Source organism: Ostrinia furnacalis, unplaced genomic scaffold, assembly GCF_004193835.3.
Source record: "Ostrinia furnacalis isolate ACB-3 unplaced genomic scaffold, ASM419383v2 OfSCF0767, whole genome shotgun sequence".
NCBI lineage: Eukaryota > Metazoa > Arthropoda > Insecta > Lepidoptera > Crambidae > Ostrinia > Ostrinia furnacalis.
This window is the reverse complement of record NW_021131006.1, coordinates 684,048-706,249: the sequence shown is the minus strand read 5'-3', so window position 1 is coordinate 706,249 and position 22,202 is coordinate 684,048. Positions and strand designations below refer to the sequence as shown.

At 37.1% G+C, this 22,202-nt stretch overlaps 2 protein-coding genes across 5 annotated transcripts in view; one reads left to right on the top strand and one right to left on the bottom strand.

Annotated features, from left to right (window-relative positions):
* Positions 1-9,990: 9,990 nt before the first annotated feature.
* On the top strand, positions 9,991-11,287 carry LOC114349975 (uncharacterized). Its single transcript, XM_028300588.1, has one exon. The coding sequence runs from the start codon at positions 10,149-10,151 to the stop codon at positions 11,079-11,081; it is 933 nt and encodes a 310-aa protein (XP_028156389.1). The 5' UTR covers positions 9,991-10,148; the 3' UTR covers positions 11,082-11,287.
* A 1,261-nt stretch (positions 11,288-12,548) lies between these two features.
* The window catches only part of LOC114349970 (leucine-rich repeat extensin-like protein 5), a 38,847-nt gene continuing 29,193 nt past the window's right edge, over positions 12,549-22,202 (bottom strand). For all 4 annotated transcript variants that reach the window (XM_028300579.1, XM_028300581.1, XM_028300578.1 and 1 more), the window contains exons 5-9: positions 21,069-21,236; positions 18,842-18,907; positions 17,790-17,939; positions 15,822-16,017; positions 12,549-13,190 (exon numbers count right to left, since the gene is read on the bottom strand). In XM_028300579.1, coding sequence (XP_028156380.1) covers positions 13,099-13,190; positions 15,822-16,017; positions 17,790-17,939; positions 18,842-18,907; positions 21,069-21,236 — 672 coding nt within the window. In that variant the 3' untranslated portion in view covers positions 12,549-13,098. The remainder of the gene's footprint in view (positions 13,191-15,821; positions 16,018-17,789; positions 17,940-18,841; positions 18,908-21,068; positions 21,237-22,202) is intronic.

Here is a 22,202-nt window from a genome sequence, read left to right as displayed (position 1 = left end):
GTATGATATNATTGATACATTATAGTCTTGTGCTGAGCTGAGAACACTCTATTTTCTAACATGTGATTTTGTTATGAATAATATACTGTAACAAAAAGTGCGCTATGGTGTTATATCTCTATAATTAGTGTTGTAAGGTACATTTTATAATAGCTGACTGAATTTAGTTAGCGTTTTCGATACTAATTTGCAACAACACTTATATTACTTACCTACATTTCTGTTTTAATCCTAAGCTATGATTAAATAGTAAAAGTGAGATTTAAGGTTTACAAACATAAGGATGCATTAGATTTTGCATATCTTTTAATATTATAATTTTGAAAGGGAAGTTAACATCTATAAAGTTCTGGTGCGGACTGCGAACAAATTAAAGTGACCGCTGAGTATACCCGAGCGCGCGTCAAAGTTAAGCGGCTTACAAATTTTTTATATGAAAGTTTTAGTAACCTATGCATCCTCATTTCAAAACTGGAGATTCTGAAAAGATAAAATTCGTGCTTGTAAAAAGTAAGTCCGACATTTTATTAATTATGAAATGTGCCGCGTGACCGCAACTTTGAATCTGCGACTGACAGAATTAAACCCTTTTATAAAAGCAATTATAGCACCAATTGTTATGGGGTGGGTTACCCAGGGAATCCAGCATTACAATAACATTAGATGCTAACGTAATAAGACAAGACCATAATCTAAGATCTTTTTCGGTTTGTAGTTATACAGTCTGATAAACAACAACTTATAAATACTTAGGCTTATACCATAATCATATTTCAGAACTTCTATCAGATGCTCAAATAAACATCACTTTTTGTCAATTTAAAAAATATATGATGTTCGTAACAAATACTTACAGCCAGACGTTATTATGTTAGTAGCCAGTAAATACTTTCTTGGGAGCCGTTTTCTTTTAAGTATATTAAAGTTTGCCCTTCAGGAGTCGTCCGATCAACGCACGCATTATGAGCCGCCATAAACTTACGGTTGTCCTTAAGATTATAGGTTTCACAATCATAAATTAGAAGGTATGCGGTTTACCTACTTATTCTATTTCACCTAGAGACTTATTCAAGTCTATTAAACATATTTTCTCGGACCTACCTAAATAAAAAGAAAACGCATTTTAATAGGTTTCAAAACCTTGTAAAATGAAAAGAGCTAAAAATCTTCAAATTAATGAAAACTACCTAATTAAAAACGACTGGACTTAAATTATCTCTTCTTTCCTGTTCCTAGAAAAAAAGTGTGTTGCATTAATTATTATTTGGCTGTAAGAACTATAGAAATACCTGTTTGTACTAATATTATAAAGTGCTGTGGTTTTCTGAATAAAGAAAAATAAAATTCCTATTGATAAAGGAGTATAAATGAGTATAATGCAACATTGTGGCGGTATGCCCAGTGGGCGAGCGGTACCAAAGCTCCGTGGCCAAAACTTATAAAGATTATAGGTAGTCTACGAGATACCCATAACTTTCGAGGGTGACTCGTAAAGAGTGATACTAATCTTGTGTCGAGTACCTCATCAAACACAGGCAGGATAACCTAATAAAGAACATAAAACTACATACGAGTACATTCTTTCTCTCGCTGTAAACGCTTATGCTTAGTCAATGTCACACATGTCTTTGTTTGTTACTTTTATTTAATAATGTAAAAGCTTTTTCGCAACCTATTAACATATGTAGCTCTACAAAAACCCTAAATATGAAAACATTAACAACTCCAAAATTTTATTTTTAGAAGCTCTCGAAAAGCTTGATTTATGTACAAAGAACGTATAAGGTTACTCGAGTAAACAATACCTACGTCGGAATCCAAAGAAACGAGTTATTCATGTTCATTTTGGTTGAAGACATTATAACATCTGAAAACGCTTAGAAGATTACAAGAAACATTGATATTCTCGTTGTATATCAAATATTCCTGCCTATATTTGGAGAAAAACTAAAAGATGTGACCGAACGTGATATTAAAGATTATTACACGATAAGGCTTTCTGTATTTGCCGACTACCTACAAAAAGCTTTAGGAAACCCTTTTATTTTTAGGACTCTACCTATGTCATATTATTTTAATGTATGTACTTAGGGTTCGGCCAAACCAACGCGATCACACCGCGATCAGCCGGCGTGCAGCGATGGCGACCAGACATATTTGCATTGATCGCCATCGCTGCACGCCGGTTGATCGCGTTGGTTTGGCCGAACCTTTAGTTTCTGTGATCTGTGGTATGTACCTAAAACAGAAGGTAGACATAATACTCATATCAGGGATGTAAACACATTGAATTCATTGCTTTCATTTTCTATTATATTAATAGAAAAACATGAAACATTTTTTATTTGTTCTTAGAATTTATTAGTACGCAGGGCTTTTCATTATAAGAAACCAAAGTGAAATTAGAAAAAGTTTTTAAGACAAGCTTTTCCTAAGCTCGACACCTTCAGGCTACAACGGACACCATAATATTGCATTGTCCTCATTGACATAATTATAAAAGTTCAGCTCCATAGAACTTCGGAAAGTGGGTCAATACAATTTAAGCACAGTCCCAGAAACAGGTGAAAGTAAATAAAAGCTCTTAATAAAGCAATGTATCTTTTTCGTTCAGCCAAAAATATGTTCTCTCTTTAGCTCCGTTACAACAAGTTACAAACGATTTAATACTCGTATTTTAGGTTTTCATTTCCTATTACTGGAATATCAACTAAACACCACGGAGATCCAGTAAAAAACGTCTACATGCGGGTTTCGTACCTATGTACTCGTACGAGTATATAAGGAATATTTCAGTTTTACAATAGTTAATTCAATATAATTATAAACATTGAACCGATGAAAAATTATAGTGCGAATAAAATAATAGGATATGTTTAATATTGTGCATTTGAAAATAATTTAAAAAATCGTGATAATACATTTAAAGGATTGCATTGCACCATGCAATTTTAATTAAATAGCATTTAACCATTTCCAGGACACACAAATCATAATCATTTGTAAATCAACAAAAATAAATAACATAAAAACAATAAAACAACATGCTATTTTCTATAAATAAACATAAGTACATTATGTAAATGTTCGAAGACGACAACCTGATAATAGATTTTATATGCTTTGAATAAAATCCAATAGGTCGACCCGCGAACATACTAAATGGAATCTTATGAACTTACCTCGCCTCGAGCGATGTGCGCTGAAAGGGCACCGAGAATCCTCCGGTATCCGTTAGCACTTAGCAAACTTCAAAAGCTTTTTTTAGCGTGAGCGAGCTGCGTGACAACGCTACGAGAGCAGTGAAATTGCTAACTACTGGTCGGAGGGACCCGAATCGTCCGGAGATCGCAACGCGAGTACAGGCGAGATCGTCGAGTCGGCGGGGCCCAGGGCGGGCGGCGTTCGCGGCGCTCTCGAGGGCGGCTGGGCGGCGACTGGCGTCCTCGCAGCCTGCGTCCTCTGTGCTCCTCTGGCCTCGCCCGGATCCGTTTCCTGTTGATCGTGTACGCGACAGGTGCTTCAGAGACGTTTTTAATCAAAACTACTCAATATATTTAATTGAATCTCCATCGATTACATTACATAAATAAGATTGCTGATTACGTTTTGTTTTTTACGATTGTTTCGATGAATCGATCTGGTCTGAATTTGTTTTCAGTTAATTAATCATAGGTACCTCCTTCTCGATACGTTTTTAGATGCCCAATTATTTGCTTGGTGTTGCTGACTTTTTCTGTAAATGTGTAATGTGTTACCTCGTTTATCAGTTAGCTAGCCGAATTCCGGCACGTACGCCTTTTGTAAGTGGCAACTTGACTCCGATAACGTAATTACTTTCAGCAAAGTCCCTTCTGGTAGGTAATTTATTCGTAAGCGAGTGACCCTTCGAACAGTGATTAGTAAAGTTTGTCAGCCACTTCGCGGCGGCAATAAAACAAAGACCCCAGTTTTAATAAACAGCTCTTTTAGCGCTAGCAATATAATTTGCAATACAAAATAAAGGACTACGATTTGAAACATTCACACGCTTTTGTCTTAAGCTTGGCATGATTGTGTAGCATTCTTAATAATCTAGAACTTATTGATTTTGATAAGACTATGAATCATAGACAGTAATAATTTTATGGAAATACTTAGGTATCTTTATCGCTTTCAAACTTGTGCCATAAAATAAGTACCTAACTGATTTAATTGGAAGTGGCTCGTCAATTGTCTTTGTGGAATCAACCACACCTCAGCACCTTATCGAAATTTTGCAGTAGGGTATTTCTCATCGCCACGGTTCTCATCGTCACCTTCGTGGCGAATTTTATTTCTAACTTATTTCAACTTTTTGTAAACAAAAATTGTAGCGCTTGATGTGAAGAATGTATTCTCAGTAAATCAGTCAAATAGTGAGTCCAGTTTGGAAGCTTTAACGTTTTGAATTTTTTGATGCCACGAAAGTGATTCTGTACTTCACAGCAATATTTTTTTAAAACTTTATTACTGTAAATGACTCTTAAGTGTTTATAAAACATATATTTTGTCTTATTTTCATAGATAAATAGCAATAACATAATATAAATAGGTACCTACTTAAATACAAGATAAAATTTTACCGATGACGTCACCTACTAAGTTACAAGATTCTACGCAATTGGTTTTAAGGGTGACACTGGTGGCATTCTGAAATGCTAAAGAAGCAAAAAACGGATTATCAGTACCTCAATAAAAAGAACTCTAACTGATTATCAGTCCCTCAACAAAAACATTTTTTTTATTTAGGCCTCGTATTTTTGTTGTATAACTTTTAACTCAAACTTCAGATTAAATTTATCTTACAAACAGATACACAGTCACATATACAGACATATATACAGTCGTACAGACAGATAACAAAAATACGAGACCCTTATTTATTTATTGATGTACTGATCTCTACTTACCACGTATAATTTATTAGTTATTAAAATATTGTAAAAACATAAACACCAGTCACTATATTTTAAAATTAACCAAAGCAAGAAATCACTTTCGTGGCCTAAAATCACCTTCGTGTATAAAACACCACGAAGGTGATGCCACGAAGGTGACGAAAATTTTAGTTTTTTATGAATTATCCTTAAATTTGAATTCAACGGTTCAAGTCGAATACTACACAAATAAGTCTAACATGTTAAGTTTTCAATGGCAAAGTTTCAATTAAATTGTTTAAATTTTAGAGGTAGAAAATATTGTTCAAGCAAGCGACGGTATGTCTATGGATAATCACAAAAAGTTACGTATTTTTTTCGCGGAAGGACGATCGACCTATCTCACCTTCCCAATGGTCGAAGCGCGACTGACGTTAACCGAATAGAACGCTGTGATTGGTTGCTGGTGTTCGGTTTAGCGACAATATTGTATTATTACTCATAATTTTAGGTACCTAAAATCGTGTGACCAACGTATTTCGCTTTCTCAATTCAAAATAATTATAAGAAGATATTTTTATGACTATTGTGTGGAAAGTATATTTAATTACGATGATTTTAGTATATGCTACGCACAAATTTAATGAAAATTGTGAATGCAGTAACCAAATGTTTCATTGCAACCGAAGGTGTGACACGATGAGAACGCGAAAAATGACCCCGTTTTTTATTGTTTCATGTGATTTTTTCGTATTATTTTTACTTCTATTACGATAAAATTTATTTTGTATGTAGCTAAATAGATATTTTATCATCTGATTTCAAAGTTATTGTTCTAACTTATACCGTTTATGAACTATTATTGTGTGACCATCAAATTTGAGTGTAAATGAGAAGTACCCAGTAACTGAATCGAAGATCCAATTAGTCAACTAATCGCTCAAAGCTCTGAAACCTTACCCTTTCAGATCGATAAGAGCTTCCACCATTAGTATCCAACTTGGTTCTGATTGAGTTTCCAAAGTTTTAAACCAACATATCTTTTTCGTTCAACGGGTAATATTCCAAGGTGCCCGGGTCAAAATGGACAGGTTAAATAAGTGTAACTTTATCAAACGAGTTTCTTTTTAGCTAGGTCGGTAATTACCGTCGACAATTTATAACGTTTTTAAAATATTCCAAAAATAATAGCACGAAAACCAGCCCGGTCGATCCTAAAAAGGTCATACGTTGGGTGCCTACGAAAGATTTTGCTCGAAAAAAGGCTTTGAGAGCTTCATTTACTTCTCAGCAATTATCTACCCTGGGGATTTTGCAGATGGGTCATTTTTCATAGTATCAACAAAAAACCTAAATTACTTTTACTTTAAATAATAAGATAAAATAATAATACAAAATTATTTGACTTTAATTTATCGATAGAGCATAATGGTTGGTTACACCTTAAATTACGTAATTGGCAATAATGACACATAATTTACCTATAGTAACTTATATTTTGTCACATGAACTGTGTATAAAAATGAACATATTTTTATTTTCTAATCTCATTATTTGAATACCTACTTACATATCACTTAGCCCACCCACATCTTTCCAAACTCACCGCTTGGTGTAAAAATACAGCATTCATTTTCCACGGACACAGCCTTCGCTGCTTATATTATCATTAATTAAGGTTTCGTGATTTAAAAGGCGCAAAGGAGAAGGCTTACCAGTAAATCTTAATACTTTCTTATTACACATTTCAATTGTTTTTCGCAGCCATTAACCGGTAGACTGATGATGAGTTACGAGATCGTAAATTAACTAGGCCCATCAACGTCGTGCCTTAACATAAAACACTGACGTCAGACGTAAAGACAGTAACCATTACAGAGCACAATAAACATTAATAGAGGAAACACGTAAACAAGGCATATCGCGCGTTTACAACGTACGTAACTTGATAAAAGCACACAGTATTAGCGTTATCTTCGACCTGTCAAGCGATAGCGACAAAGTAGGCAAATTGATAACGGTCCGCATAAAAACAGGCGATGTGCAAAAAATGAATAAACTCCCCAAACCCCTTTACGCTCAACAAGGGATAAGCTTGAATAATTTATGAGCCAGAAAAACTCAAAAGTTCAAAACTTACAAAGAAGCAGATGAAGGTATATATTTTATAATGGAGCTGTGAAAGAAAGTAAAATGAAATAAAAAAGATGCAAAGTTTCACTAAAGCAATTCACTCGCGTCGATAGTGATGGAAAACTCGTACGTAATGGTTGCGAGTAACAAGAAGAACTGTAAAGTGCTGTGCGAGTAGAGACTTGTCCAGGTGACCTGCACTTTTTCATTTTCACATCATTGCGGCAGCCCGATTTATTCGCAGAAATATATATTTCATCTCGACAGGCAGGTCACAAAGCCTTACGTTGTTATACATTAGCAAGCGAGCTTGAAAGTCGACGCATTTTCACTCAAAATGCGTAATTTACTGTGACAGGAAAAAGGTTGCCCTTGCTCATACATTTCTAAAAGCTTGGCCGCCTTACTAAACATCAAGAGATAATACCTTCGAAGCTTTTTCTCATATCTTCACATCTTTCAATGTTCCGTATTAGACCCTCGGTTGCTAAGCAAACTGAGGGTAGTCGGCAGATAGATTTTATCTGTGGATGCACAAGGATAACTATGGCACAACTTTATGAACTCGACTGATTTTCTCATTTCAATAAATCTATCTAAGTAATTTTCTTTCTATCCAATAACTAGTCGATGAAGAAGTCATTGGAAATAAATTTTCATTGGGCCGATATTCGTTTGTTAGAAAGAAATTATTGATATTTAAAATCTCGGAGCGATAATTGAAAGGCCACAATAAAAAAAACTTAAAATTAAACTGTATAATATCAAAAAGATTGTTTAGGTTACAAGAAATACATTAGGTATCACTTAATTATTCACTCTGCGATTTTCTGAATCGTAATCGAAATACTAGGTGTCGGTACATTCCGCTACGTTCGTCATATTTGTGTGAGTAAGTAATGTTCTCGTAAATCCGTCGGTACTTACGACGAGTCAATTCAAAACAAACATGAAATATAGGTCATAGGTGCCTACAATAATTACTTAACGTTAGATAGAGGTAGTGTTGTGCTGATAACCTTTCTTCAACTTTCATGGGCATAATAACAAACCTTGTGTAAGTATGGCGTTGAGTACCTACAAAAGTTAGAGATACACCATGTTTTACTATCTGTCTATTTGCATTTTCCGTTAAAATAATACATATTTTAAGGACTTATTTAATGTCAAAGGGTTAAGAAAACAATAAATGAAAAACTCTGTCACGCGCAATGTCACACAGTCTCCTAGTAGGTAATTATTTCGGCCGGTTGGAGGCTCGTATCAGCTAGGTACTAAGTACATACAACTTCAGTTTCAGTTAACTAATGAAGACCAAGCTTAAACAAAAAATTATTATGTCAATTTATACACCTGGNAAAAACTAGTACCTTTTCCCTATCATAAATTAATAAAAGACCTTGATTGAGGAATGTTGTCTAACATTTCAGGACACTGTTTTTGTGACATTCTTTGAACGAGATGCCTACAAAAATATCAATGGAATTTATAATTTTGTTATCGAGCTAAAAAAATAAGTAGCCCGTTCAGATAAGCAGGCAGGTAAAGGTCAATTATTATAAAAAATACGATATGGAAGTTTCATAAGCCAAAGGGAAACAGTTATTCCCCTTCGATGCGTTCAGGTTGTGAATTGTAACAATTTTGCTACAACTTTACCTAAATAGGACACCTGAGAATTGAATCGTTCAGGTCAGATGAGACTTAGTTTTGCCGCAAATTACATCAAGAGCATCAATGTGTTGGTAGCAATTAGAAGTTATAATACCATCACTACCTAAATAAGTATAAACTTAAAAACCCGGCCAAGTTCGAATTGGACTTGTGCACCGAGGGTTCTGTACAAACTTGTACCTAGGTAATATGGTTCTTGAAATTAAAGTTTTCGAGCAAAAAATCACATTTAATTTTGTTGTATGGGAGCACCACTTTTATTCACGTTTAATTTATTCCGGTTTTAGCATTTGTTGTTTAACGGCAACAGAAAAAAATTCAACTGTCTAGCTTTCACGACTCTTGAGATACTACCTGGTGACAGACAGTGGAGGTGGAGTCTTAGTAATAGGGGGGTGTTTACAGTTACAGAAAGAGTAAAATCAATAAGTAGGTCTAAAATTGTTAAGATTGAATGCGTAATGAAAATCAACACGGCCGCATTAGGTATTTACGCAACTCTACGCGCGCACTGGATGATGTTTGTTTACCCGACAACCACTCATGTTCCCTAATCAAACGCGCTTTATCGCCTTTAATGGGTATTTAGTGTTTTTAAGTCATTAAACGCGACAGTAATTGGCAAAACCTTTTCCGCAAAACAATTTACGAACAGAAAATTAGTTAATTAATTCTGTAAATTAATCGTCGCGTCATATCACCTTTTATATTTTTAAAACAATAGGTAATATTTTTAAAACATACCATCACTCACTACACTCATCACCACTGGTTAAGTATACCTGTTGATGAAAGCCAATTTCTATTAGATATCAACCACCTTACTTAAAAAATTACCTGCCACTCGTAAAATTTTGAGAAGACAATGAGACTGTCAAGTAGCAGGTACTTTTAGCCGTCACCTTCCTTTTAAACGATAGACATCCTGCTAGACATAAGGTCTTTCCCAAGAATTTCCACAACAATTGATCCTGCACAGCCCCTATCTAAGCGCTTTCAGCAACCTTCACGAGAGCGCATCGGACTTACAGGGTGTTCATTGTGAGGCTGGGGTCAACCTAGTAAAGAAAAGATTATGTCACAGGACAAGAGGCTCTTCCTTTGCAAAAAAATATGACTTTGTCATCTACTAGTCTAGTAGATCGAATAGGCATGCATACCTACCTACGTCACAGACGTGAGCAATCCGTGGGTATTTTGTTACACACAGGTATGACGTCCGTCAACCACAAATTCCAATAAAACCGAACGATCGCTAATGAGCAATATTACAAGTTTCCTGTTTTGTTCGACACTTGCCTAAAGGCAGTCTGATTGGCACCTCTCTGCCAGTCGCGCGTTGTTTGTTGACATAGTACCACCTGCGATAGTAAAAGTGGACATCAATGTTATCACTAAGACGGAAATCTTGAAGACGGAGGTTAATAACCGATACGAGCTACAATGGCGGACACTACTACGAACCCATCAATACAGTTTAATGAAAGTGAAATCACTTCGACAGATACGGCCCCAGGGGAAGAGCTTTCGATTACAGAAAGTGTTCGTAACGTGATGGACGCTAAGCAGCCACTTCACAATGAATCTCAAGATACTCTACCAGTGTTTGAAGCTTTTATTATAATTGAAATAGTTATGACAGCTTTAGAGTTAATTATTTGGGGGGTAGCGGCTCTTAAAATGCAAAGATGGCGAAAAAACTACAGAAATCAGATGTTATTGCAGCTAAGTGTCGTGCGCTTCTTGAAGAGGTTGGTGTTCCTGATCGTGTTCATGAGGGAGAAGAACCTCGTCCCGGACACTGAGGGGTCGAAAGCGGTGATGTTCAGTTTTGGAATTTATGTTGACTTTGTGATAGTGATATTGGTGTTTTTCTTTATAAAGCACATGTATGACAGTTTGATAGTGGTGATGGTGAAGATCAGTGAGAACAGTTTGTGGAAGATGCTGACGTGCGCGTGGCTGGTGCCGGTGCCTATCAGCTGCGTGTGCTCGGGCGTGGTGGCGGCGGGCGTGGACCAGTGGCTCGTGCAGCTGCTCATCTGCTGCCTGGTGCAGTGGCCGCTCATGCTCCTCGGAACCATCCTCTACCTAACAATCTTATACCGAGTCCTAAAAGACAAGATAAGAAAATTCGCCAGAAGCTTAACTGTTATCACCTTCTTGCTGTGCTTAGTCATCAACTTTTATTTGTTCTCAAATGACATCATCAAACTATTTTGTCTACACTCATTCTTGACTCTACTAATTAGTTACGTATCAGGGTTTCTAATGAACTTCCTTATACTTTTATTGTATATTATCCTAATTATAATGAATTTCAGGTCTAAGTCCTCCGAATCTGTACGTAATCACAGTATTTCTATTGATAAATGACAAAGTGCAGCTAAAATTTAGAATAGGAAACTAACAGAACTGAATTGTATAAATTTAATTAAGTACATTATAATTATAACTTAAAGGTATTTGTACATAATCATATGTGTTTTAGCATATAAATTAAATGGTGTAGAACCCATGTTGAATGTTTATTATTGCGAAAACTTTTATACCTAAGAAAAATATTTCTTCATAGACTACGAGTACAATATCACCCGAACGGGCGAGGTGAGCGTTTAAACAACGTGGGTCGCCGAATAGGCACTCCAAAGAAAAAGGAGGCAATAATCTTCGCATCGGAATAGAAAATAGCCTCCTCAGTCAGCTTCGCGATATTACCCACCGCGCCCTCAGCCTACTGCGTCGTGGGCAGGGTTGCCAAAAGCCACAAGTCTTCATTTAGAATTTTAGATAAACAAATAAATACCTGAAGCCTAACCAAGAACTCGATGCTAGAGTTTTTTGGTGGGTAACTTAATTTTAATTTCACTAATAAAATATTACTTACTTCGGTAGCACGTTTTGGTAACGCCTTTATTATAAAGCCTCTTAGAAACGATACCATTTATTATAGTTTTAGGGAACGTACTTTCCGAAAGACCTCTATCAATTTATAGCTTACCAAATAGCGCTCAACTAGTCAAATAAGTCTCTACCAATTTATTTATTTATTTATTCATTTGCAATAACATATTCAGCACATACAGGTATACATGCATTCATACATTGACCCTGTAAGGGTGTAGAAAAATTTACTTCAGTACCCTGTTGTACCTTTGCCTGGCATCCATAGCGGCCCATCAATAACGTTTCAATGAAAATAAAAAAATATTTATATCTTTTATTGTTCAGATAGCCCTACAGGGTGTATAGGTACATTCCCACCTACATCTCGAGCCGTAACCAACTATAGGTATTTGTACACACCGCCCGCGGCTCCCAAACTTTGCGGGATGGTATTTGGACAGATGTACACAAACAGCGGTGGTTCATCAGAAAGTTTTAAGAGCAGTTAATTAATATATTATTCAGGAAAAATACTCAGAAAAGAGATGATTGAGTACGAAAACGTTGCAGACATTTAATTATTACACATGTATCTAAGTAGGTTTTTGCACATTTCATCTTTAGATAGGTATTTAATAAAATAATAGGTTTTAATGAAACTCACCCTTGACGATTGAAAAGTGAAATCAAGACAATAAGTATTTAGAAGTGACGCGTTACTTTGCACGAATAGGTAACTATGGTTTACCTTAACTTATATCATTGTAATGACGGCAGCAGTCTAGGAGGAAACAATCTTTACCTACGAGGACTCACCCACATAGACTGAGTGTAGTCACATTAAATTCATTTAAATAAAACCAACACAATTAAAACTAATAAATTTTTAATTTAGGATCACATTACAATAGAATGTAAGTCAATGTTACAATATTACCACGTACTTCATGATTTTACAGGCCCACTCGAAGACATTCTGTTTAGAAATAAATGCAGTTTCTTTCTACTAATACAGATGCCTACTTTGTTTACTTAAAAAGAAATGGTACTTACATTAGTTTTATCCCGTCAAAAGAGTTTGAATATTTCGATGTTGTGATAAATATTTAAAAGTTATTATTATCAGTGAAATACCCTAACATGCATATTACAACGCCCTCTACTTATTGGCCCGTTTCACTATTTCTATAATAATACTACACGTTGCATTTCAAAAGTAATCCGTTATTATTATAAATCTAGATGTACATTTTTAGAACCAAAACGAACGATAAATTATTTAATTAACAAACATAAAATTTCATAAATATAACGTTTTGGTGCTAACCAATAAGAACAAAAACGACATTTTGAAGCTGAAGAGTTAACAACTTTATTTACAGAACTGTTAGCGAAATGTCACAGTCAAAAGTGGGTAACAAACGATGTCATCCTATTTGTTACAAGGAAGTTTGAGAAGGTATGGACGGAGGAGGCGCGGGAGCGCAGCGGCTGCAGCGCAGAAAGCTTAGGCGCAGCTGCAAGCGCAGCGCTTGACGCGCTTCGCGTCAGGCTCACGCAACATGGCGTCCACACTGCGGACTGAACGGGGCTGCATATCTGCAAAAAAATTAATTATTTAAAAACTGATAGAAGTATAAGCAAGTATTAAACACCAAGTTCAAAATATATCAAGTCACCTACACCTACCACCCACTAAACAAAAAATGCATCAAAATCGGTTAATCCATTTAGGAGATAATGCCATAGAGTAGACGAATTCAAATGAATATTAGTCTTAAGAATTAGGAATCTATCTTAGTTACATCAACTAGTAACACAAAAATTATTCAACACAAATAATTAGGTTACCTAGCCTACATAAAATATGGCTCTTTCGAGACTTCAATACGTCTGGCTTTCATTGATTAGGTACTCAGACGTAGCTGCTTAAGTATTTTTCAATGAACAAAGCCTCATTTATCTGAAGGCTTAATTAATTCAACCTCTATTTCTAGAATAAATCAGTCTTTTGTTAGTGTTGGTAATATCCCCGGGCGATATTTCATAATAGGGTTGACAAGGGACCAAATTGATGCCATCGAGATATTTTAAGCATAGACGTCATTATGTAAAATAATTCAAATCTGAATAAACAATAATATACCTGCTTCATTATTATGTGTAGGTACCCTTCTTCATACATCTTGTTAACAAACATTTTAATTAAGTATTTTTTGCTAGAAGTTTGTTCCTAATGTTCAAGTTTTTGTAAACTTAAATACCCTAAGATCTTGTGAATTTTAATTAACTACTATATTTTAATACCAGTTTCACAAAGTAGGTAATTAAGTTCATCAAAACTATAGGTACGTGCGTTTACTCAAAATCTATATTAAGCTGTAAATACCTACCCATATTTTCCAAACAATTGCACCCAGATGTTGTTGAACATAATAGAAAAGACATTTATTTGGTAGCAAGTTGCACGCACGAGTGGCCAGGAGACAGCTGGCGGGTCATCATTCCTAATCATAGACTTCAACAAGCTTTTAACTTTAAAGCCGCGAGAACAAGAAATATCACGGAGGGAAAACTGAAAAGAATATAGTTACTTACTTTTTAACTATGATAAAGAAACACTAATGGTAATAATAAGCTTTGGTTTTTATACTGACTAAAGATTAGCACACTAGGTAATATATCAAGGCTTTAACGACCTTTTATCCATTAGGCAGACTTACAATGAAGCTTAGAAGCTTACCATCTAAAAATAGGCATTAGTAATATTTAAATGTAGATATAGTCGGCGTCAATAAACCATATCAATATTTCACACTTAGGCTGACTAAAATTACCATAAAATTGTTTTCATATCCCCAGTGATGTGCATAAACCTATAGTTGACTGCAAAGTGAAATAATCAGAGTCGGTTCGTTCGTTTCGTTTTAGTATCTTTGCAATTTTTTGCCAAAACTCATTTACAAAATTTCTTGGCGCGGACTATAGGCAGGAGGCTACATGACAACGTCGTCGCTTCGTTACGTTGAAACATCCATCGATTAGCTGTCAAAAATGTTACTCTTCCAATTAAAAGTGATTTTCAGGCTCGTAAAATATCATCTTGTCAATATAATTATCCTGGTAGGTATCTTTAGAAACGGCGGTTATTGTATGAAAATGTTAGGTAAGAAGGATTCATGTTTTATCTGTATTGGAAATGTTACTTAAAATATCTTTTATTGAAAATGCTTTTACAACTTTTTGACATTCAGTTACGTAATGTAATTTCGTTGAAGTTTTTTTAGCCTTCAAGGTAGGAAGGTATACCTACTCCTCCTCGTTTTGTCGTTAAAATACCCCGCCTCGCCATAGGTCTGAATCTTATTGCTTTATGCTTACAACTCTTATCCATGGCTAGGTCCTGCTCTTTACCATGCTTAGGCTGAGTTTCACCACCTAACTTTAACGGTAACTATAACGATAACCGGTGCTTTTTGTATGGAGTTTGACAGATTTTTGACGTTTATTAAAAAGGTAAAGAAAGATTGTGCAACCCAGCCTTACTGGTGTGCTCTTACACCAAGTAGGACGTTCCGCCCTACACATCAGGACCCATACAAGATTAGCCAAGACCAAGTGTAGATATCAGCTAGGTAGGTCCAATTTCGAGAAGGAGGTCAATCGTCGAATCCAACTCGGCTGGGCAGCGTTCGGGAAACTACGCAACATCTTTTCGTCCAAATTACCTCAATGCCTGAAGACTAGAGTGTATAACCAATGTGTGTTACCAGTGATAACTTATGGCTCGGAAACGTGGCTTCTCACTATAGGCCTTATACAGAAGCTCAAAGTTGCACAGCGTGCTATGGAGAGGGCTATGCTTGGTGTTTCTTTGCGAGATCGAATCAGAAATGAGGAGATCCGTAAACGAACCAAAGTCGCTGACATAGCCCGACGTATTAGCAAGCTGAAGTGGCAATGGGCAGGGCACATAGTACGCAGAACTGACGGCCGATGGGGCAGAAAGGTTCTGGAATGGAGGCCGCGTACCGGAAAACGCAGCGTGGGACGTCCACCTACAAGGTGGACCGACGACATCGTAAAGGTAGCAGGGAAGCGCTGGACGCAGGCCGCTACCAATCGATCAACATGGAAAGCATTGGGGGAGGCCTATGTTCAGCAGTGGACGTCCTGTGGCTGAAATGATGATGATGATGATGATGAAGTGTAGATATCAGGGTGACTTACAATGCGGCCTCTCGTCCATGGGCATGTCCTGCGGCAGCAGCAGCGTGCGGGGAGCGCGCGGCGCGTGCTCGGGCGCTTCGTGCGCGGGCTCAGGATGACCCTCGTCCTGGCGCTGCTGCTCTTCGGCCTGCGCGCGCGCCTCGGCCTCGGCCTCGGCCTCCGCGGCAGCCGCCAATGTGTTCACGATCGTTTTCACCTGCAATAGAGTTTAGTTTCCATTAAGTCATTGAACGCCACTAGACACAATAGACATTTTATGAGCTCACATGAGCCGCGTGGCGTATTACTTTTCCTACCACCAATATATGTACAAAACTTTTGCAAACTATCCTACTAATCCTACTAACATTATAACTGCGAAAGTTTGGATGTCGGGATGTATGGATGTTTGTTACTCTTTAACGCAAAACTACTGAACGGATTTTGATGAAACTTTACAGTATTATTGTTTATAACCCAGAATAACATATAGGCTATAATTTATGACGATCTGTGACAAACTAAATTTCACGCGGGTGAAACCGCGGGCATAGGCTATAAANTGGGCTCATATATTTGACGTAAAAATTTACTGCGGCTGGGCAAAAAACAAAAATCCTTCCTGTACACCTTCGTTTCTCAGCGCAAGCGCCGCCGACTGGTGAGCGGATGGAAACACAAAAAGCGCATATTCTGACGCTATGCACACTACCTAACGTCGCTTGTATGAAGAAATATCGCCGATGGTACTATTGACCCGTGGTACTATTGTACCCGGTCTACCCTAACGCAAATAGGTCATTGATTGATTTCGTATTATTATACTCGTATATGAGCGAGTGATCTTGTGACGTTATAACAACAGCCGCCTAGGTGTTCACGATCGTCACTCTACGAGAGGCACTGTGGACGTCTACGATAGGATTTTATGTAGCTGTAATAGACGCGATTTTCCACTGTTGGTAGCTGACGTGCTTTCGATTGAACAAATATACGAATCGAGTAATGTCTTGACTCTGTTTTTATTTAATGTGAAAATGTTTAACAACTTGACTTAATAAGAAATATAGGTTAATTAGAATAAGAGCTATTATACTAATGTGATGCTATTACGAGTATACCGGAAAACAGGTACCTAAGTACTTAGTTAACATAATAACGCAATAATAATATATTAATAGGTAAACAGAAAATAAATGCAATTTGTATCTTTGAAATTAATCGTTCAAGTAATCTTTGAAATAAGAATAATAATTAACAATTCATTACGATTAATGCAAATGTTCCAACAGGTGTTCAATTTATCTAAAGCTATATTTTTTACGCCATGCCTTTATTGTAGAAACGGCAATAAATTAGAATTTATGTTTACGATATCTTTAGATGTAGGTACGATAACACTAAACACCTGATACATGTCATTTTTATAATCTTATTTATGAGCTGTGAAAAATTTAATCAAGTATTAGATGGACAGGCTTAAATTGGGAATCACAAAAGTGCGAGAGTCCGCTCTAATCCAGGTGTAGTTAACCTGCGGCCTGCAAAGCTTTGAGTTAATGGAGCGGCTGGCACAGTTACAAAGTTGTTAACTACATTTTATGTTCCGAATTGAGGCACAATAACATGTTTGCGGTTCCTATAAAATGAGGTTGGGTATCACTACAGCAAGTAGCCTCACCTCTTACATATCGTTGTCAATCTGATCCATACATAAGCTTCGAGACGCAGTGAGTAAACTTGTTTGCGGTCCCTTTAATAAGGTGTACACCACAGTAAGAAATCTCACCTCCTGCATATCGTTGTCAATTTGCTGCGCATCGAGAAACAATACCTAAACGTGTTATGGCCCTTAGAACTCCCTACGCATCGAGATAATTATAAGCGTGTTTGTGGCCCCTACAATAAGGTGGAGTATTCTCTATCTATCGAGGTATACGCATGTGACCTTCAAAATAAGGTTGAGTATCCTTCAGCAAGAAATCTCACCTCCTGCATATCGTTGTCAATCTGCTGCTCCCTGCGCTGGCTGGCGGCGGCGTCCTGGGCGGTGCGGTGGATGGCGTGCAGGTCCTCAGGGGTCAGATCCCAAGGCAGGTTCATTTGCACGGGTGTACCGTCCATCTGCATCTTCTGGACCTGGTGAACAATAAACAAGGTTATGAATATGATAGAAAATGAATCGTCTCTCTCTCTATCAGTTCGGGGACTGTTGAGTTCACTAATAAATCTATAAGACACATGTCATTTGGTAGTAATACATAACATGCTATCTCTGATACTATCATTCATTCTTGAAGAGGCGTGCAAAACGCAAAAAAGTAAAGTCCAATGATGGATGCACCAATAAGTATAATACCTAGGCACTCAATTTCCTTGTCATCTATACTAATATTAAAATGAGGTAAAGTTTGTGTGTTTGTTAAATTGTTAGGGGTAATCTCGGGATGTACTGAACCGATTTTAAAAATTCTTTCACCAATAAAAAAGCCACATTATTGCTGAGTGTCATAAAAAACCGAAAAATTCCGAGTGGAAACCTAGTACTAAATTATATTGTGAAAAACAAGTGAATCCGAGAAAGTACCGCACTTGTCAAAAGCAAAATGTTCATTTGCAAAAACCACAACACTCCCGGGAATTCAAACACAAACTCAAACGATGGGTATACACCAACTTCAGTCAGCGCTCGCTTCAAACAGACTATTACGCTATTTAATCCTAGACTACATCAGTAGACTAGTGAAATGTAGAAATAAAGCAGTGTTAGAGATAAGTGTTAGACACCTAATTAACATTTANTATTTATATGAGTTTAATAATTCGAACGTTCCCGAAATCCTAGCTAAAGTACAAATCTCTCTCACCAATAAATCTCAGTAATAATAAAGAACTTAGGGTTATAACATCGTTTTAGTTGATGAATTCTTAGATAGATAGGCAGGTACCTACTTACTTTCTGCCAAATGTTGAAACGGTATGTTATAAAAAAATATTTTCGGTTTTTATGAATAAAAGGAAAAATATTTTTCCAAACTTACATCAGGTTGTTCCAGCTCCTGCGTAGGAGCCGTCTGGGGCACAAACTGGTGGATAACAGCTGGTTGCTAGAACAAAAACATACAATCTATTAACCTCATGCAAATTAAACCAAAATGCATCATTTGCAAGAGTGGTTGATGTAATTAATTCCATGCGGATATTTTTAAATAGCTTAATCCGGTTACAAACGCCTTCGGCAAACAGTAACAGAGGTTACTCGCATTTTAATTTTACATGTTACCTAGATATTTTGCATAATAAAAGTTATCGTTCAACATAAATATCAGACTGTACTCGTAAAATGGTAAACAACTTGGTAATTAAGCCTATTTTTAAAAAACGGGTTAAATATCTGCCTGCTTTACAAATGACTGAAGCATGTTACTAGATGACCAATAAATTAAATTGTCAGAGTACCTACAAATAAATGTATTAAAGATAAGATCCTATGATAATATCATAATTTTCGCCGCATGAAATGATTACCAGTGTCATTACCAGTTGCTTCCGTACACAGTCCATACAATTTGCGCTCATTACTGTTGCTGTAGTTGCCACATAACGGAATATTTTTTGTATCACTACAGTTTTTTGACTCCTGTGTGTACTCAGACTGTTGATTTAACACCTTATTTAACACCAAATAAGCAGGAAACAATTTGGTTCAAAGCAAACAATTTATTCAAGAACAATGATGATAGTTTTTGGGTAATATTTTATGACATACCAATTCTATTAATTTACAGTTTTTAAGGTTAGAAGGAAAGTATTATTTCTGGAAATATGAGAGTAACATGGAAGCATGTTCATAAGAATTCATGAACATTAGGGACGGCTGCCTATTCACACGATGTCGCCGGATTTTCTCGTTAGTTTATTAGGTTTGTACGTACTTCATTCCCTTGCCAAAATTCTGACCTAAATATTTTAACGAAATGCCATAGAAATTGTGGGAACATTGTTGTAGGTAATGTAGGAGAGGGATACTACGTTTTTGTTGAAAGTGTCGCGTGGCGAGGCAAACGAACAAATGCCCGGAACATGCTGTGAATATCGATAATGCTTTCATGAACATATTGCGGGTTCGTTGATGCCATGTCACACCATATTACTGGTATTTTTATGTACCTACCAAGACGATGTTATCGTAAAGTGGCTTGTCACTAGAGTTACTAATCAAATAGGAAATAGGACGATAATCGTGCACTATTTTCAAAATTACTGTACAAAATTATAGTAGGTATAGAGTCGCGAGATTTGGATAATATGGCTGTCATTAAAATCAGAATTATGGTCCATTTTCCAAATGATGATGTCACGGTCGAGGTCAGTATCACAATCAAGGTGAAAGTTTCGTCGCCTACTTATTGGACAAAGTACAAGCACTCCACGTGCTTTTCAATTTTATAAAAGAACTTTATATTACCACAACTAAATATATTATTATTTCATTTCAAGTGATACTCACTTGAAACTAAAGCAATTCCTAATAGATCAACAGGCCTATCACAATGCATTCATAACGTCAAAGTCCCTAATTTTATGATTTTATTGCATGATTTTTATCCATAACTAGCTGACCCGGCGAACTTTGTTCCGCCTTCGTTCGTTCGTTCGTTCGTTTCAGCCAAATGACGTCCACTGCTGGACAAAGGCCTCCTCCAAGGTTTTCCACAATGCACGGTCCTGCGCTGCCCGCATCCAGGCTTTTCCCGCGACCTTTACGAGATCGTCGGTCCACCTAGTAGGATTAATGGCAATAAATAAGCAGACTTTTTTTTTTTAATTTCGAACGGGATAAAAAGTATCCTATGTCCTTCTCCTGGCTCTAAACTACCTCCCTGACAATTTTCAGCTAAATCGGTTCAGCCGTTCTTGAGTTATAAGCGAAGTAACTAACACGACTTTCTTTTATATATTACATAGNTATCCATAAAGTCCTCTATCTATCAGCTCTACACCTAGACATAAGCAGCCGAGTGCTAAGCTAGTCATCATCCACTCTTGCATCTTTCTGTGGTTGTGCCTTTAAATAAATAAATAAATATGTTTATGTCTGGTGGAATAATATAATGCATGATTTGCGACCTCAAAGTCCACTCTCAGCTCTACACATAGACCTAAACAGCTGACGGTTCAAAGCTATTACAGCTGTAGATCCTGGGCACACAGGAGTTGCAGCAGTCGGAACGAGAGGTGGGAATAATCCCATTACAGTATCCTTACCCTGGCCTCGCTCTGCTGGTGCTGGGGCGGCGGCGGGGGCGCGAAGGGGCCCATGTTCTCGGGGGGAGGGGGCATGTTGTGGGGCGCGGGAATGGCGATCACGCGCTGCACGTGGATGCGCATCTCGCGGGGCGCGCCCATCTGCTCCTCAGACGAGTCCCATGGCATCTGCAACAATAGAGATTGAGGTTACAGTAACTGCAACGATGGAAAGAGTACCTGCAAGATCGACGAATCTTACAGTACTCTTTCCAGTCTGATGATGTACTGATTACTGATACTACTACTACAGTAAACTGGCAAAGTTTAAAAAGACCAATCTTAGATAGTCTTTAGATTACTTTAGATAATCGTAATACAGAATAATGAAAGAGTTGAGCGTAATATATTGATATTTCAATAATTTTATGACTATCAAATACAAATAGTCAACAGTTAAATTAGTTTGTGCTTATGCGATACCAACATTGATCATCCCGGATGCTAGATCAGAAGTGTGCTAGAAAAGTTGGGTGTACCTGATGTTAGTATGTACACTTGTACAGCGTTCGCATATTTAATGCGTAGATGTCTTTTGTATGAGAAATTTAGCAGTCATACAACGCGTCGTACTCTGTTGCAGTGCAACCTTGTAGTAAAATAGTTGGATGCATTAAACTGTGCCGTTACAGGATGATTTCAAATGAATACCTGTATTAAAAATTCAATTTATGCATTTAGCGCATGGAATTGGATATAAACAAATTATAATGGCTAGATGAAATTATAGAACAAAGGATAATAAATGGTTAATCGTGCCGGCTATGAATAATGCATGTTGCGCAAACGCAGCGAGAGCGTCACACGGCGAGATGAGCAGCGGTCAGCAAGCAGGAAGCAATGACCGCCGCGCGACACGCGAGGACGCGCGAAACAAAGCGCGCCCGCGCCCGGTCACTGTGCCCGATGTGTCAAAACAAACACTATCCGACACGCATAAGCTTCCCCTACACAAAGTCCACTTTAGCAAAACCAATATGCCCCAAATTAAATACGCTTCACTCTACAGGCAAAAACCAACAACAAAAACATCTCAGGTAGACAAAACAAAAGACAACCGGCAAGATTTCGTTCTGTCAGCAATATTAATATTCT

Excerpts from the sequence above, each read along its gene's own strand:
- LOC114349975 (XM_028300588.1), top strand. The coding sequence starts at position 10,149 with ATGGCGGACACTACTACGAACCCATCAATACAGTTTAATGAAAGTGAA.